At 27.4% G+C, this 16,755-nt stretch overlaps 1 protein-coding gene across 1 annotated transcript; it reads right to left on the bottom strand.

The window, feature by feature from the left end:
- Window positions 1-3,317: 3,317 nt before the first annotated feature.
- LOC124419294 (cell wall protein RBR3-like) lies at window positions 3,318-15,733 on the bottom strand. Its single transcript, XM_046947979.1, has 2 exons — window positions 13,451-15,733; window positions 3,318-3,430 (listed from the first exon to the last, which is right to left on the bottom strand). Exons 1-2 carry the CDS (start codon window positions 15,318-15,320, stop codon window positions 3,318-3,320), a joined length of 1,983 nt encoding a protein of 660 aa, XP_046803935.1. The 5' UTR covers window positions 15,321-15,733.
- Window positions 15,734-16,755: the final 1,022 nt, after the last annotated feature.

Here is a 16,755-nt window from a genome sequence, read left to right as displayed (position 1 = left end):
CAGTTTAAGTTCCTTAAAATATTTTTTAAAATACATGTGCGATTCCAATCTTTCTCTCGAAAAAAGTCGACGGCGGCGCTGCTTGCAAAATATCGGCCAACCGCCGGCGATGTGAGCCGTCTCGGCTTATATCTCTGTCTGCCATATGACACAATATACTGAAACTCTGATTTAACATTTTAACATTAAATTTCCTTTAAAATTAGGATAAGAAAATTTGTAAATTTTATTAAATACTTTTAATTTTATTCACAAAGTTTTATTCTAAGCATTTAAACAATAAAAATGTTTAATATTTTTTGTTAAATCGGTAATTTTTCTCAGTGTTTTACCAAAAAACATTTGCCATTTGTTTTTTTTAGATATTTTTTGAATTTCTTCTTTTTTTTTTCTTTTCAAACTAGAAAAGTTTTTTCTTTCCATTTATTAAAGGTATTTTGAGAACTTTTTCAAATTGTTAAGAAAGTGCAAATATTCTCAGCAATTATAAGGCTAAAGTAAAGCTATTGACCATGAGTCATTTTATATTAAACAGAATTTTTTATCAACAATTAAAAGTATAAACAAATATTTATGTTAGAAGGACCAAAATTACAGGGTTACAATTTTAATTAAAGGTCAAAGTTAAGAAAGTTAAAAAAGTCAAAACATTTCTTTAGTTTTTATTAAAAATCCTAATCTTTTGTACTTTTATGATTATGATTTCATTTTAAACTTGACCCTATAATTAAAGGTTAAAGGTCATGTGATATCTAGTTATTTATATATCGATATAATTTCATTAACAATTTTATTGTTTCCTTTTATAAAAAAAAAAACATTCAATGCTAAATTTAGTTCTTATGAATAAGAAAAAAATATAAACAATTATTGCAATTTACTCTATTAAATGTTATTTGACATTTATTTAATTTATTGAAAAAAAAGTAAAACTTTTGCGTAAAACATTGATAAAAAATTCATATAATTCACACCTGCTCTATATTCCATAATTATTTAAGTAAATAGTAGACAAATTAAATGTAAAATATAACAACGATATATATAATACTACACCTTAACAAATAAATAATTACTTGTTTCTTTTTTTGCACACAAACTATTTTAACAAACAATTAGAGAAGACGACAATAGAAATAAATATGTAGAAGTTAAACATGGTCTATTAAATATCTTATAGCACCTATCCGTAAATATATTTGCAAATACAATTGACACTTTAATTGCTTAAATAATAAAAAAAAAATAAAAAAGAAACCAAAAAAAACTTTTACGAAATTATTCTAAATAAATATTTTTTAACAATTTTTTTAAATTACCCTAAAAAGTATAAAAAATGTTGGATTTTTTATTAATTTTTAACATTTTGTTTAAATATTTTATATTAAAACTAATTAACATTCGATTTAATATTTGTATATGATTTCTCTAATGCAACACTGGGCAGCAGAGATACAAGCCGATGCCAAATGATTAACGGAGGAGGCGGCGGCGTATAGAAAATATCGGCGGCGACTGGACTATCAGCTCAATTTAACTTTTTCTTCAGAAAATTACCTATAAGCGTTTATTATATTGAAAAATATTTGTATAATAGTCTGTTATATAAAAACCTGTCTCTATATCAATTTTTTTGCAGAAAATGAACATAATTATAGTATTTTCACAATTTTTTTTGGAACAATATTGTGTGACAACTCTTTTCAATTTGCCATAAGATTTTAATATAGTGTCAACTCCGTGCAAGTTGGTTAAATTATTTTCTGAAATACATGTGCGATTCCAATCTTTGTCAGCGGCTAAGTATAAGTTGACTTAGTTTTTGAGCCGAAAGAATTCGGCGGCATAGTCGCTTGTAAAATATTAGCGGCGGCCAGCTTGCTACCGTCTCGGCTTGTGCCACCCCGGGCATGAATCCTGATAAGTGTCACATTATGATGTATTGCAATCCGGGGGTAGATAGGTGCTACCAAAACCTGTGGTCTTTCGGGACTATAAATTGATGTTGACAATTTACTGCCTGGTCTAGTTCTTGCATAAATTGAAAACAGGTCGAACTAGATCACCACATAATCTGGTACTACTGGTGACCATTTGCCCGCAGGACTATGTCCTGACTGATCAGTTGGTTGAGGTTCTTTCGGGATCCACGTAATGGCTGTGGTTAAAACCCAAATCGCGGGAAGAGGGTTGCTTGGTTAAAAGACTGATAAACATTGAATATGATTTTCATGACATTTCTGTTATCGTTCCTAGATGCTGGAGCAGTACGAATTATAGAGCATGACTGTGGATTAATAAAATAATGGATTTGAGGTAATAATAAAAAGATTGGGTATACAAGGTGGAGTTTTCTGATGTTTCCCGACATCTACTTCCATTTTATAGAGAGAATGGAGTAACTGATGGATTTGAGGTATGTAGTGGCAGAGTGGAAGGATGGTGTAAGGCACTTCCCTCTCTTTGATATATTACTACAAGGTTGAGTATATTCTCAACTTATCACAGTGGGTCCCTGTGGCTACTGAAATAAAGTCTTGTCAATTAATATGATCCGTGTTTCGGACTACCAATTTGTCCCTTCTAGGTGCTGTTGCCGAAACAACAGAGCCATAGTATTGTGGTTGAAGGAAATTATGTCAGGGTTAGACTGAGCTTTCTCATGACACCTGTCTTTCCCCAACGTCACTACTGTGGCAAGAGATTAGGTAGCTCGAGTACTTGAGCAAAGTGCTTGTACATGGACCGGTATATCCATGTACAAAAATTGCAATCTGCGTGTAAAAAACACAAAGGGACAGTGGTGACAGCTCAGTATAAGTGTTACCATTATTGTGTTTGAGGTAGATAAAATTTAATGTTATTTTAAGAGTTTGAAATTCAAATAACGATTCAATGCAAAATGATCAGCGCCGGCGGCTTTTTGTAGAAAATATCGACGTCTGTTAAATTGTCGGCTCAATTTAACTTCTTCAGAAATTAACCGTATAAGCATTTGTTATACTGAAAAATATTCTGTTATTCTACAGAAAATGGTCATTATTTCAGTTTTTTTATATAAAAAAGTTAATTAATAACAACTTTTTACTATTTGAATATTAGCACCATATGGTTTGGCAACTCTTTTCAATTTGTCATTAAAATGTGGTAACTCCATTCAAGAATCTCTCAGTCAGTAAAACAATTCTATACAAAATGATCGGCGGCGCAATAGATTTTTGTCATCGGCGCTATTGGCGGTAGCCGCTTATTATAGAAAATATTGGCGGCGTTTGTTATATTGAAAAATCTTTGTATAATAATCCTTAAGATTAACGTTAAGACGGCTTAAGGTTTTGAGCCGAAAGAATTAGACGGCAGCGCTGCTTGCAGAGTATTACCGGCGGCCAGCCTACCGCCGATTTCAGCCATTTGGCAGGTATAGCAAATTCTTGTTATTTTCAATAGAAAAAAAACAAATATTTTTTTTTGTTTTATTGCAAAAATTGTTTTAAATTTCTAGGAATTTATTTAAAATTATTTAATTACTAAAAATTATTTTTCGTTTTTTTTTTCACTTTATGCTTTAAAATTTATTTATTTCTTAGAAAAAGAAGGTAAATTTGCAATGTTATTTATTTTGTTTATTAGAAAATTAAAATAATTGCTTTGAAATTGCATTTAAAACGTTTTATAACACCCAAACACAAATGGATTTTTATAATTATATAGAATTTTAAACACTTAGCAACATTTACTTTAAAAAAAATATAAATTTTATTTAAATAAACCGTAGATTTGTTATAAAAATTGTAAATAAAAGTGGTTTTATCTTTTTAAATGTAAATTAAGCAAAAAAGGTTAAAAATAATTTACAGTTCTTATTGCATTTACCGCAGTTAATTAAAAACTGGTTTTATTTAAATAATTAAAGAAAGTAATAAAATTATTTACAAATAATAACAAAATTTGTTAAAAAAAAACAAACATATAATAAATTGAGTTAAAAAATATCAAGATTTTATTCTTATTTTATAAATAAAATTTTTTTTTTAAGAATTTTTATTAGAAAAAATAAAAGAATTTTTAATTTAAGCTTTAAAGTGCTTGACAACACCGTTTTAAGGCTTAACAAAGTGTTGCCACTTTTTTTAAAACAAAGATGCCAACTTAATGTGACAGTTAGTGAAAAGAAATTTACTTGAAAAAAACTTGATTTTATTAAAATTTCCTAAAAAATTTAATATTTTGTTTGTTTTTTTATTTAGAATTTTAAATTTGAATCCTAAAATTTATTCTAAATTTAGTAATTATAATTAGTTTATAAAAAAACTCTTAATAAACAACCATTAACATCAATTATTACTTTTTGCTGTCCTCTCTCTCTCCCTCTCCCACCGCTTAACAGACAAACAAAATCTTTGTTATAAAACATTTTGCTATAAATGTGCAAAATATTAGTAAAAGTTCGAGATAATAATAAACATGTGTTTGCTAATTATTAACACTATTAGTAACTTAATCCGATATATAAATATTTTTCTCAACTTGCATTTATTATTAAATTAATTTACAAGCATGACGATAGTTAAATCAAAACTATTTAATAAGTAAAAAGAAAAACAAAGTTTAAAGAAAACTAAAAATAGATTAAATTTAAACACGAATTGCATTAAAAACTCTTAAATTAATATTCAACTTCTTTTTAATTAAACGTAACATTGGCAACACTTTTTCAAACGTTAATATTTTAAACTAGTTAAACATTTTGTTTTCTAATCTCAAATCTGCCTTTCTACCGGAAATCAAATCGCCGTCGGTTGGCCGCCGGTAATATTTTACAGGACGCCTCGACGCCGATTTATTTCGGCTTAAATGCTTAGACTTGTTAAAAAATAGCCGTTGATAAAGGTTAAAATCGCCGTGTGAGATAAAGTATAAAGCTGGAAGTGCACACCACGTGTTCTACGCTTTCAGGCATTCTATTCGTCTGTCAAAAAAGTAAAAGCAATGTATTTGTATGCTGAAAGTTACAAGCAGAGATACAAGCCGATGTAAAATGATCGGTGGCGGCGGCTTATTATAGAATATATCGGCGGCGGCTACATTTTTGGCTCAATTTAAACTTTTCTTCAGAAATTGACCTTATAAGCGTTTATTATATTGAAAAATCTCTGTTATATAGAAACCTGTCTCTATCAGAGATACAAGCTGATACAAAATGATCGGCGGCGGCTTATTATAGAAAATATCGGCGGCGGCTAAATTTTTGGCTCAATTTAACCTTTTCTTCAAAAATTAACCTTACAAGCGTTTATTATATTGAAAAATCTCTGTATAATAGTCTGTTATATAGAAACATGTCTCTATATAAGTTTTTTCTACAGAAAAATGAACATTTATAGTAGTTTTCACAATTTTAATATTAGCACAATATTGTGTGGCAACACTTTTCAATTTGCAATTTAAAATAGTGGCAACTCTGTTCAAATTGGTGAATTTATTTTCCGAAATACATTTGTGATTCCAATCTTTATCAGCGGCTACGTTTAAGCCGGCTTAGCTTTTGAGCCGAAAGAAGACGGCGGCGGCGCGGCTTGAAAAATACTACCGGCGGCTAAACGCTTTGAAATCAATTCGGCTACTTGGTCAAGCATCTACTGCGATCTCTTATACTTCGGGTTATTGTAACGGATTCAGTGTTTATGGCAAGTAATAATTCGGTACTTTCTAGCAACATTTTGTATATGCAAAATAGTCTTTCAAGATTTTTAGACTTCCATCAGCAGGGCATTCTGATTTTGCCTTAATTCTGCTTCTTGAAAATATATTGAAACTGCTGCCTTCAATACCAACAGTTAAATCAACAGAGCCCCTTTAATTAACCTCAAAAAATTCACCCTAATTTATATGCCAAATAAATCTCCGTTATACTACCTCTAATAGTTAAATATTTTCTTATTTTATATATTGTTTTAATTAATAAAAGTAGATTAATAAAAAACAAAAACTTAAAACTAATAAACTATATTATAACAATTTGTTCCCTACAATTGACACGTGTCTAGGAAAAATTAAAAAAACACACACTATTTGTTATATATTATTTTCTTAACAATACGTGATTTTTATCGTCATCATTGTCATTTATAGTTTCCCCTAACGTCTCTCTAAAATTCACATTTAAAAAATATATATATGATTAAAGTACAGTAATCGTGAATATGACTTTAATTTTCTTTTCTTCTCCCATATCTTATTGTTGTCATTGTAATTATATATGACATTCACTAGGTTGTTGTTGTTATATTTTTCAAGTATTAATTGTGTCATACATGTGTAAAATGTGAAATAAATATGAGAATGGAAAGTGTTAAGACTTTTTTAAAAATAACTATAATAAATAAATATTGAATCTTCAAAAAATCAAACTTTTTATTGATTCCATAGTTGACATCACTGTTAAGCGTAAGGTGTTCAAATATGGCAGCTCTTTTTCTAGACATTGTTTAAGTGTTGCCTTAGTTCTGTTTTTTTAATTCGATTTTTTTTATTTTCTAAGATCATATCTTTCTGAGATGTTTGTTTGTAATTTAAATGAAAATAAAACTTTTAATTAAGCGTGAGAAAACAATACACTGAAAATAAAAACTTAAAACATTATGAAAACTAATAACAATAGATTTTCAATAAAAATGCGACATATTATTTCCAGACTTGTTAAGTAATAACATCAAAATAAACGATTTGAGATTATGAAACAATATGGCAGCATTGTTTCAGCAGTTTACTATTTACAAAGGTGTTGCCATAGTTATGCAAAATAAAGTAGAATTGATTTAGTGCTGTAGAACAAAAATTTTTTCCATTTAAGAAAGTTTTATAATGAAACAAATGTTACTGATGAAAAACAATAGTATAAGAGTTTTTTTCTATATTAAAGATTTATTCTAGAATTTTTATAAAATTTTTTTAATATAAATGCTTTTTTCTTAATAGAAATCTCAAAACAACAGCTGTTTCTTTGGAAAATTTTATAATAGTTTTTCTTGGGAAAAATGTCAGTATAACAACTTTTTCAATAGAAAAATTTCAATATAACATATTTTTCTATAAAAAATGTGTCAGTATGACAGTTTTTTTAAACTGTTATACTCTGTATAACAGTTTTTTCAATGTTTTTTTTCAATTTCAGTTTTTTCAATTTTAATGCAACAGATTTGTCTGTAGAAAATGTGTCACTATAACAGTTTTTTTATAGAAAAATTGCAGTATAACAGTCTTTCTATAGAAAAATTTCGATACAACAGTTTTTTATAGAACAAATTTTACTATAATAGTTTTTCTATAGAAAATATTTCAATATAAAAGTTTTTTCTATGAACATTTCCATTATGACAGTTTTGATATAGAAAAATACAGTATAACAGTTTTTATATAGAAAATATTTGAGTATAACTATTTTTTATAGAAAATATTTTAGTATAAAAGTTTATTTCATTAAAAAATCTTTATAAAAGTTTTTTATAGAAAAACTTTTTAGTATAACAAATTTTTTCTATAGAAAAAATTTCATTATAACAGTTTTTATGTGAAATATATTTCAGTATAAGACTTTTTTCTATAAAAAAATTTCAATGTAACAGATTTTTCTGTAGAAAATGTGTCAGGATAACAATTTTTCTATAGAAAATATTTTCGTATAACAGTTTTTTTTTAAGAAAAATTTCAGTATAACAGTTTTTTTCTATAGAAAGTATTTCAGAATAACTGTTATTCTATAGAAAGTTATTCAGTATAACAGTTTTTTCCTAAAGCAAAATATGAGCATAACAGTTTTTCTATAGAAAATATTTCATAACAGTTTTTCTATAGAAAATATTTTAGTATAACACTTTTTCTGTAAAAAATATTTCAGTATAACAGTGTTTAAAAAAATATATTTCAGTACAACAGTTTTTCTAAGAAAATATATCAGTATAACAGTTTTTACCTAAAGCAAAATATGAGCATAACAGTTTTTCTATAGAAAATATTTTAGTATAACACTTTTTCTGTAAAAAAAATATTTCAGTATAACAGTGTTTAAAAAAATATATTTCAGTACAACAGTTTTTCTAAGAAAATTTATCAGTATAACAGTTTTCCATAAAAAAAATTCATTATAACAGTTTTCTCTAAAAAAAAATTGAGTATAACTATTCTTCCATAGAAAAATTTTCAGTATAATTGATTTTCTATAGAAAAATGTTCAGTATAACATATTTTTCTTGTAAAAAATTTCAGTTTAACAGTTTTTTATAGATTTTTTTTTCAGTATAACAGTTTTTTGGTTATAAAATGTTCAATATAAATGGTTTTCAATAGAAAATTTTCAGTATAACAGTTTCATTCTATGGTAAAGTATCAGTATTACAGTTCTTTCTTTAGAGAAAATTTAGAATATAACAGTTTCTTCTTTGAAAATGTCAAGTTTTAAAAATTCTTTCCGAAAAATAATACAATATATTCTTAAAAAAAAATTTAGTCTATAGTTTATTTACGCTAAAGTCGCTTAACTCAAGGTAGCTTTATAAACTTAGTGGCAGCACTGTCACCTTGTCTCTCTCTCTTTCTCACTTTATGTCATCAATGTTCCCATCTAATGTATTCTTAAAAAAAAAACATTAGTGCCAAATACTAATTAAAAGAAAAGCGTCATAAAACTATAAAAATTATGTATTAAAATTAAAGTTTTGCTATTTTGTTGCACCTAACTGTAAATTTTTTCTATAAAAATAACTGAAAATCATTAAATCTTTTTCTAAAACATTAATAATAAACAAATTGTGATCTTTTTGTTATTGAAAAAACTGTCTGTCTACTCTACAAATGCATACGTCATATAAAGTTTCATCAGTTTTATCAAGTTCTATAGGAAAAAAAATCAAATTTGTAAAACATTTTAAACTTCACAGGAAATCGAAATAAATTAAAATTTATTCATTCACAGTTTCTTTTTTTTTTTTTTTGCAAATTCTATGAATTCGTATTAAAGTGCAAGTAAAAAATCAGTCAGACAATCATCGGTTTGTTTTATTTTAAATTAGCGTTTTTTTTATTTCAATTTTTGCTAAACTTGTTTTTAATAGTATTATTTAGACTTGTTTGTATATTTTATGACAAATATTTTATCATCATAAATTGATTTTATATTAAGTGTTTGTTAATCTTGTGGTAATTTATAACAAAATTATTAAGTATTAATTGGAATTATTTTAGATTTTTGTTTGTTATTGTTTTATTATAGCTAATAAAATATTTACACAAAAAATTAAGCAATTTTATAGGAAATTAATAATAAATTTAACAAATACTAAAATCTTAAACAATTTGCAACACTGTATCCTTAAACTGTTAATTGGCAACGCTTGCTTATATCAAAAAAGTGCTGCCAAATCTTTTAAATATGCTGCCAACTGGTTTAAAACAAATAGCGAGATAAATGTAAGAAAGTTATTAATTTTTCTTCAAAAGTCTGCATTTTTAAAAAAAATTTAAAATTAAAAATCTTTTTGTTAATAAAAAAATCTTCTTAAATTTATTTTAATTCTTTCTATGAATATATTTAAAAAGTTTTATCATAATCCTCTAATAACAACTTATTATCATAATATTATAGTAAAAATCTTACACAATATGATAATTTTATAATAACAAAACAAACAAATCTATTTGTATTTAATAAGAGAACATTTCATTATAATATTTTACATCATTTTATTTATATTTTTTCTATAATTCTTAATGACACACACCCTGTTTTCGTTTTCCTACACACTTATAAGATATATTTATACATTTTATGATTGAGTAAGAATTGTATAGTGTTGAAGTGCATTATTATTAAAGTATAAAAGTCATTTGTATATGGATTACATATTATAAAGAGTTTAAAGAAAAAAAAAGTTACATTCATAACAACTTTTGGTAACACTTCTTTTGAAAAAAAAATTATAGCAAAAACGCTTTTTTAAGAATTTTTAAAAAGAAATATTGAAAAATTTTGCTTTAGAAACTTAAACATTTTTTTTCTATAGAACATTTTCCATCAAACAGTTTTTCTATAGAAATTTCTAGTTAAAAGAGTTTTTCTTTAGAATATTAACAGTATAACAGTTTTTCTATACAAATATTTCAGTATAACAGTTTTTTTTCACAAAAAAATAATAAATTTTAAGTTGAACGGTTTTTCTATAGAAATTTCTGGTCAAAAATAGGGTTCTATAGTTGAAACGAAATTTCGACGTTGCGACTTTTTACATTTAGTTAAAAGTCGACTTTTCGACTTTTTGCATTTTTCGGCTTCTTGCATTTAATTAAAAGTCGACTTTTAGACTTTTCGACTTTAAGTATATTGTAAATAGTCGACTTTTCGAATATATCCGACTTATGGACTTTTCCGACTCTTCGACATTTCGACCATTTTCGACAACTTTTTTAATTTTTTCGAGTTTTTCCGACTAATTTAAAGTTTTTGACTTTTTTCCACTTTTTTAAAATTTTCGAAATTATTTTTGACTTTTTTCGACTTTTATTTTTGAGTTTTCGGCTTTTTTCCGGTTTTTCGACTTTAAGTATATTATAAATAGTCGACTTTTCGAATATATCCCACTTTTCTACATTTCGACCTTTTTCGACAATTTTTTACTTTTTTCGAGTTTTTCCGACTAATTTAAAGTTTTTGACTTTTTTCCACTTTTTTAAAATTTTCGACAATATTATTGACTTTTTTTACTATTTTCGAGTTTTCGACTTTTTACGATTTTTCGACCTTTTTCGACTTTTATTTACAAACTCGACTTTTTTCACAGACGATAGTCGATTATCTATTTTAGAACAAAATAGTCGACTTCGACATTTCGACTTTTTTCGATTATTCGAAAGTCGATTTTTATAAACCTAGTTAAAAGAGTTTTTCTTTAAAATATTAACAGAACAATAACTTTTCTTTAGACAATGAACGGTTTTTTCTTTAGTTAATTAACAGTATAACAGTTTTTCTATAGAAATATTTCAGTATAATAGTTTTTTCATAAACAAATTTATAATTTTGTTTAAAAAGAATTTGTATAACAGTTTGTTTAAAGAAAATTTTCAGTATATTAGACTTTCCTATAAGAAAATTATTTTTTTTTCTATTTTTTCTCTTAAAACTTATCACTATGACAGTTTTTTTTTCTAAAGAACCTATTGAGTATAACAGTTTTATATAATTTCAGTAGAACACTTTTCTATAGAAACTTTTTTCTATAGACAAATTTCATTCTATTAATTTGCTATTAAAAAATTGTATATAACAGTTTTATTTTAATGATAATTTTCAGGTATAACAGTTTTTTCTATAGAAAATTTCAGTATAATAGGTTTTTCTAAAGAAACATTTAAGTATAACAGTTATTTATATACAAAAGTTTCGGTATGACAAGTTTTTTCCTTGAAATATTTTAGTATGACAGTTTTTTCTATAACTAATATTGTGTATAACAGTTTTCTTTATAGAAAATTTTGAGTATAAGAGTTTGTTCTATAAAAATGTTCAGTATAACAGTTTCTATAATAACAGTTTAATAACAGTTTTTTCGTATAAAATGTTAAGTATATCAGTTTTTTTCTAGTGCGGTATTCAGTATTATAGTTTTGATTAATGAAAATTCCTTGTATTACAGATTTTGCTATATAACACTTCATTCTTTAATAAAATGTAACAGTTTTTCTTTTCGTATAAATTGAATACTGCAGTTTTTTCACTGCAGAGGTTTTCTCAAAAGTCTAAATAGTAATCTATTCTAAATAAAATGCTTTAAAACCCCTTTTCAAACATATATAAACGAGTATTGACAACATTGTTCTCTCGTAACCACGACAATTGAATCTCCGCTCCGTAACGGCCCGATTCTCAATCGGTCAAAGATTGTCAACTCAGCAACAGTTGTATCAACAGAAAGTTTCTAACCCAATCAAGAATATCCAGTTACAGCCAACCTGTTACAACAACACTGCTCTCTCTCTCACTCTTTCATGCTCTCTGTTGCTTTTATGCGGTTGCAACACTAATGTTGCTAATATGATTCAGCGCAACATTTTCACTAATAAAACGCTGTGAATATTTGTTATTTTGATAAGTTTATATAAACTGATCATTAATATAATGATTTTATCATTTATATGATGATGATGACATACTACTGTACACAACCAACAATATTACCCTTTTAACGTTTATAAAATATTTTTTTCTGTAATAAAAAATTCTTTCTTTTCCCCCCTCCATCCATTATAATGTAATAGTAATAATATGAATAAAAACTATAATTGTATAGAATTACACTTAAGATGGGTGAGTGTGGTAGTCTATGACAAACAGAAAAAAATTATTAATACTATACAAATGTTTCTATACAACTACATATATACATACATAAACACAAGTTTAATATTTATTTTTTTCTGCTAAACTATTTTTCTTTAATGTCTAATATAAAATGCATTCAATATGTATATAGAGTAATATTATTGTTATTGTTTTATACATACATATATACACATATACATACATACATACATTTATAAAGAGATTGTATATGCCATATCACCATATCATATTTGTCTCATCCATTGCCTTATTATTTCATTTCATTTCAGTTCAATTGACGATTAATTGTCTTTAATTATTTGTTTTGTTTAGTCTTTTCTCATATTCTCTTTATTTTCAATACAAAATTTTCAAGTATTATAATGTCTGTTTGAAATAAATGTTAGGAAAAAAATGTTTAAAATCAATTGTGTTTCATATTATTGATTGTTTAAGTATTTTGTTTTGTTGCTTAATTATAAAATTAAAATATTTTTCTATTATTGTTTTTGTTAATTTGCATTTTTATTGAAGTGTCAATTTTATGGAATGATATGTCTTAATTTGTTAAGTTTTCCATGACTTTGTAATTAAACAGTAAGTTTTTTGAATTGAATATTTTGTTAAGAAAAACGCTAGATTTCAACATTTTCATCAGTGCTGACCTGTTTTATTTACTTTTATTAAAAGAATGCAAAATAAAACTATTCGGTATATTTCTAGACTGTAGACTAGACGATAAAGTAGACTATAGACTACACTATAAACTAGATTGATGACTAGACTATAGACTATACTATATATTAGGCTATAGACTAGACTATAGACTAGACTATAGACTAGACTATAGACTAGACTATAGACTAGACTATAGACTAGACTATAGACTAGACTATAGACTAGACTATAGACTAGACTATAGACTAGACTATAGACTAGACTATAGACTAGACTATAGACTAGACTATAGACTAGACTATAGACTAGACTATAGACTAGACTATAGACTAGACTATAGACTATAGACTAGACTATAGACTATAGACTAGACTATAGAATAAACTATGGACTAGGCTGGACTATAGACTAGACTATAGTTCTGGCTTTGGACTACAGACCAGTGTAGACTAAAGCCTACACTTAATGCTTGACTATAGACTACACTATATTCCTGAATATAGGTTAGACGAAACCCTAGACTTTGATTAAGATTATAGATTGGGATATCCACAATCTTAAGAAAGGTATTAAAACTTTGAAATTTACCTTTATTGCAAAAAGTATCATGATAACAAAAACAAAAACTTACATCTTCCGATTGAACAGCCGTTGTAAGACCACTCTCTGCCGCACTCTCATCTGTGGTATAGTACTGTTTCTTTGGTAAAGTGCTGCTGGTGACCGAAGTGATAGACGATGTTGGTGTCGATTCCGAAGATCTCTTTATCCAAACATCATCCAAATGGGGATATTCACGTTGTTCGGTCTTCTTACCAGCCACCACAGTGCCTGAGGTGGTTCTTGTTGCAGGTTGAGTGGCAGAGATATTAATACTATTATCACAGTTAGTCCCCGTTTTAGAGGCCACATCTAAATTTAATTTATTTAGCGACGATGTACTTTCGGTGGGTGTACGTATTTCGACGAGAGAAGAATCAAAGAATTTCTTAGATAAATGGGGGGTAACTGGCGTATTTTTATTACTGCCGTAACGTTGAGAGAATAGACCCTGAACGGAGGAATAGCCACCAAAACTACTGGGAAAACTAATGGTGTGGGCATTGGTGGAGGAGTCTAAATGTTTAAGTTTATCGGCTTCATTACGTAACTGTTGTAGTTCGGGAGTTTCTTGGGCTTTGGTTACCGTAAATTTTCCCTTGATAATAAGAGTCTCGGGACTAGGGGAACGTGGTTGCTGATTGTTGGTACTAACAGGAGTTGTTTGTAAAGAGGAAGCAGTGGTTGTTGCCGTTTTAAGGGATGTAGTGGATTTGGCCGATTCGAGTAGATTTATTAAGGCTGGTGGCAATATAGTGGGAGGTATGGGCGGAGGAGGCGGTGGGGAAGACATTTCCGGGGTAACAGTCACCGTTTTAATATCATCCACATTGCTGGTATTGATACTATCAATCTTATGCATAAATTGTTGCCTTAAACGCTCCAAATCTTTAAATTTCTCCGCTGAGGCTTTATTTTTAGCAGGTGGCGGTGGTGGGGGAGCAGGTATAGGTTTTTCAAATTTAGGAGGTTGATCCCCCTGGGGCTGTGGGGATTTATCCGCCTCATCTTCATCCTCCTCCTCTTTACACTGAGACAAACGTCTGCGCTCTATAAATGGCATGAGATAGGGACGCATTTGAAATATATCAGAATTACAGAATTTCGGAGACATATTGATGGCCGCATGAATAATACCATCCTCAGCATCTTCATCCGAATCGGTACTACTGCTGTGATATTCAAAAGAATTTGATTTGGGAAAGGTTCTAAGAGGACCCGAACCTAAACCGGTAGAACAGGTTAAATTTTCACTATTACTGCTGGTTAATTCCTTAAACGGATCTTCTTCATGATCTCCATTCAATGAAGTCTCCGAATCGGTTTCATAACCATCATTGCCACCATGTTCCAAATCATCCATAGACTTTTCAAAAGCATGTTCAAAAACACAATCCCCTATGGAGGGTACAAAGGGCAAATGTCCATTATTTTGTAATTTTTTAGATTTTTGTAAAGTACTGGGACTCTGCCCACTACCACCTCCTCCACCACCACTAGTACTGCCCACTTCCGAGGAGGTATCGGAAAATGAGGATTTACTGGGTGATTTCTCGGTGCTATCCTGTTTCTCCTCGTGTGTCATACTCGATATGGAGGCCGAATTGGAAATGCCACATTTTTGCTGTTGCTTTAAATTTTCCTCTATATATTCGCAATTTGTGGCCATTGGTTTCGATTGATATGTGTTTATTGGGCGGGGGAATTATTATTTTTTTAACGTTTTTTTCTACTTGGTTTTTAAGCGATTTTTTGTGCTGCTTAAATTTTTTACTGTTTTAGGGGTTGTTTATTTTACACTTTAACACAGAAAAAATGATTTTTTACACTTATTTAGTTAAAAAAAATATATTTGTCTATTATCTTCTTTTGAACGACATTTGTTTACTTTTTTGTTTGTTCCTCTCTTGTTATCTTCAAGATAATTTAAATGATTTCTTTTGTTGTATTTTTTAAATTAAATACTGTGTTAATTTGTTATTTTTTCTTTGGATTTGAATTATGTTCTGCTGTTTTAAGACACTTGTCAGCTTTTAATTTATTTTATATGTTTATAATTTATTTTGTTTTGTTCTCAAGTTATCTGTAAATTGAAATAAAAAAAATAATACAATTAAACTAATTTAACTTGTTTTGTAATCTGTTGTTTTATTTGGAATCTCTGTTTTAACACTTTTTCTTTAAAATCTGGTTACTTTTTGATTTGTCGAAACTGTTGATTAAGATTTAAAAATAATCTTTTAAATTTTATTTATGGAAATTATAAGGGATTAACAAAAAGTCTAAAATTCAGTTTGTTTTAATAAATCTTAAAGTTTGCACATTAAATGGTCTGTCATCTTAACGCTGAAATATAAACAATGAGAAGAGGTTACCATATCAATGTGAATAGATAGATAGACAGACAGATAGATATATATATAGATAGATAGATAGATAGAAGATAGATAGATAGATAGATAGATAGATAGATAGATAGATAGATAGATAGATAGATAGATAGATAGATAGATAGATAGATAGATAGATAGATAGATAGATAGATAGATAGATAGATAGATAGATAGATAGATAGATAGATAGATAGATAGATAGATAGATAGATAGATATAGGAATCTACAATTTCTATTTGAAACTACTACATAAATAATTATCTGATCTGACTAATTTGTGACACTATAATAATGTATTTAACCCTTTAATGTGTTGAGTAAAATCAAAATAAAAAAAAAACAAGGCTTTTCGCATTATTCTTGTCTGAAGACTCTTTCTTAGCATTAAATATTTTTATGGCCACTTGTGGTTTAATTTAAAAATTTATTTCATCAAATATATGTATGAGACATATTTGGGGAATAACATTTAACACATTGTTGTCATAATTTTAATAATGCGTGTCATATACAATATTTGTCGACATTTAAAAATTGTCAATAACATTGAAATTTAGTGTTACAACTGAGGGACAGACAAAACAAATAAATAATATAAATACATATTTAAATTATTATTACTTTGACGGCAAGTAAAATTACTAATTCTTTGAGCAGGGTCAGCTGTAATTAGGAACAGTTTATTTTTGAATATTTATCTTTAAAATTAG

This window comes from Lucilia cuprina, chromosome 4, assembly GCF_022045245.1.
Source record: "Lucilia cuprina isolate Lc7/37 chromosome 4, ASM2204524v1, whole genome shotgun sequence".
Lineage (NCBI taxonomy): Eukaryota > Metazoa > Arthropoda > Insecta > Diptera > Calliphoridae > Lucilia > Lucilia cuprina.
This window is presented reverse-complemented; position numbering and strand designations above follow the sequence as displayed.

Coding starts and splice junctions, on each gene's coding strand:
- LOC124419294 (XM_046947979.1), bottom strand. CDS start 15,320: ATGGCCACAAATTGCGAATATATAGAGGAAAATTTAAAGCAACAGCAA. Junction 3,431..13,450: donor CTATAGTCTAGTCTATAGTC/CAGCCTAGTCCA, acceptor GAAAATAACAAG/AATTTGCTATACCTGCCAAA.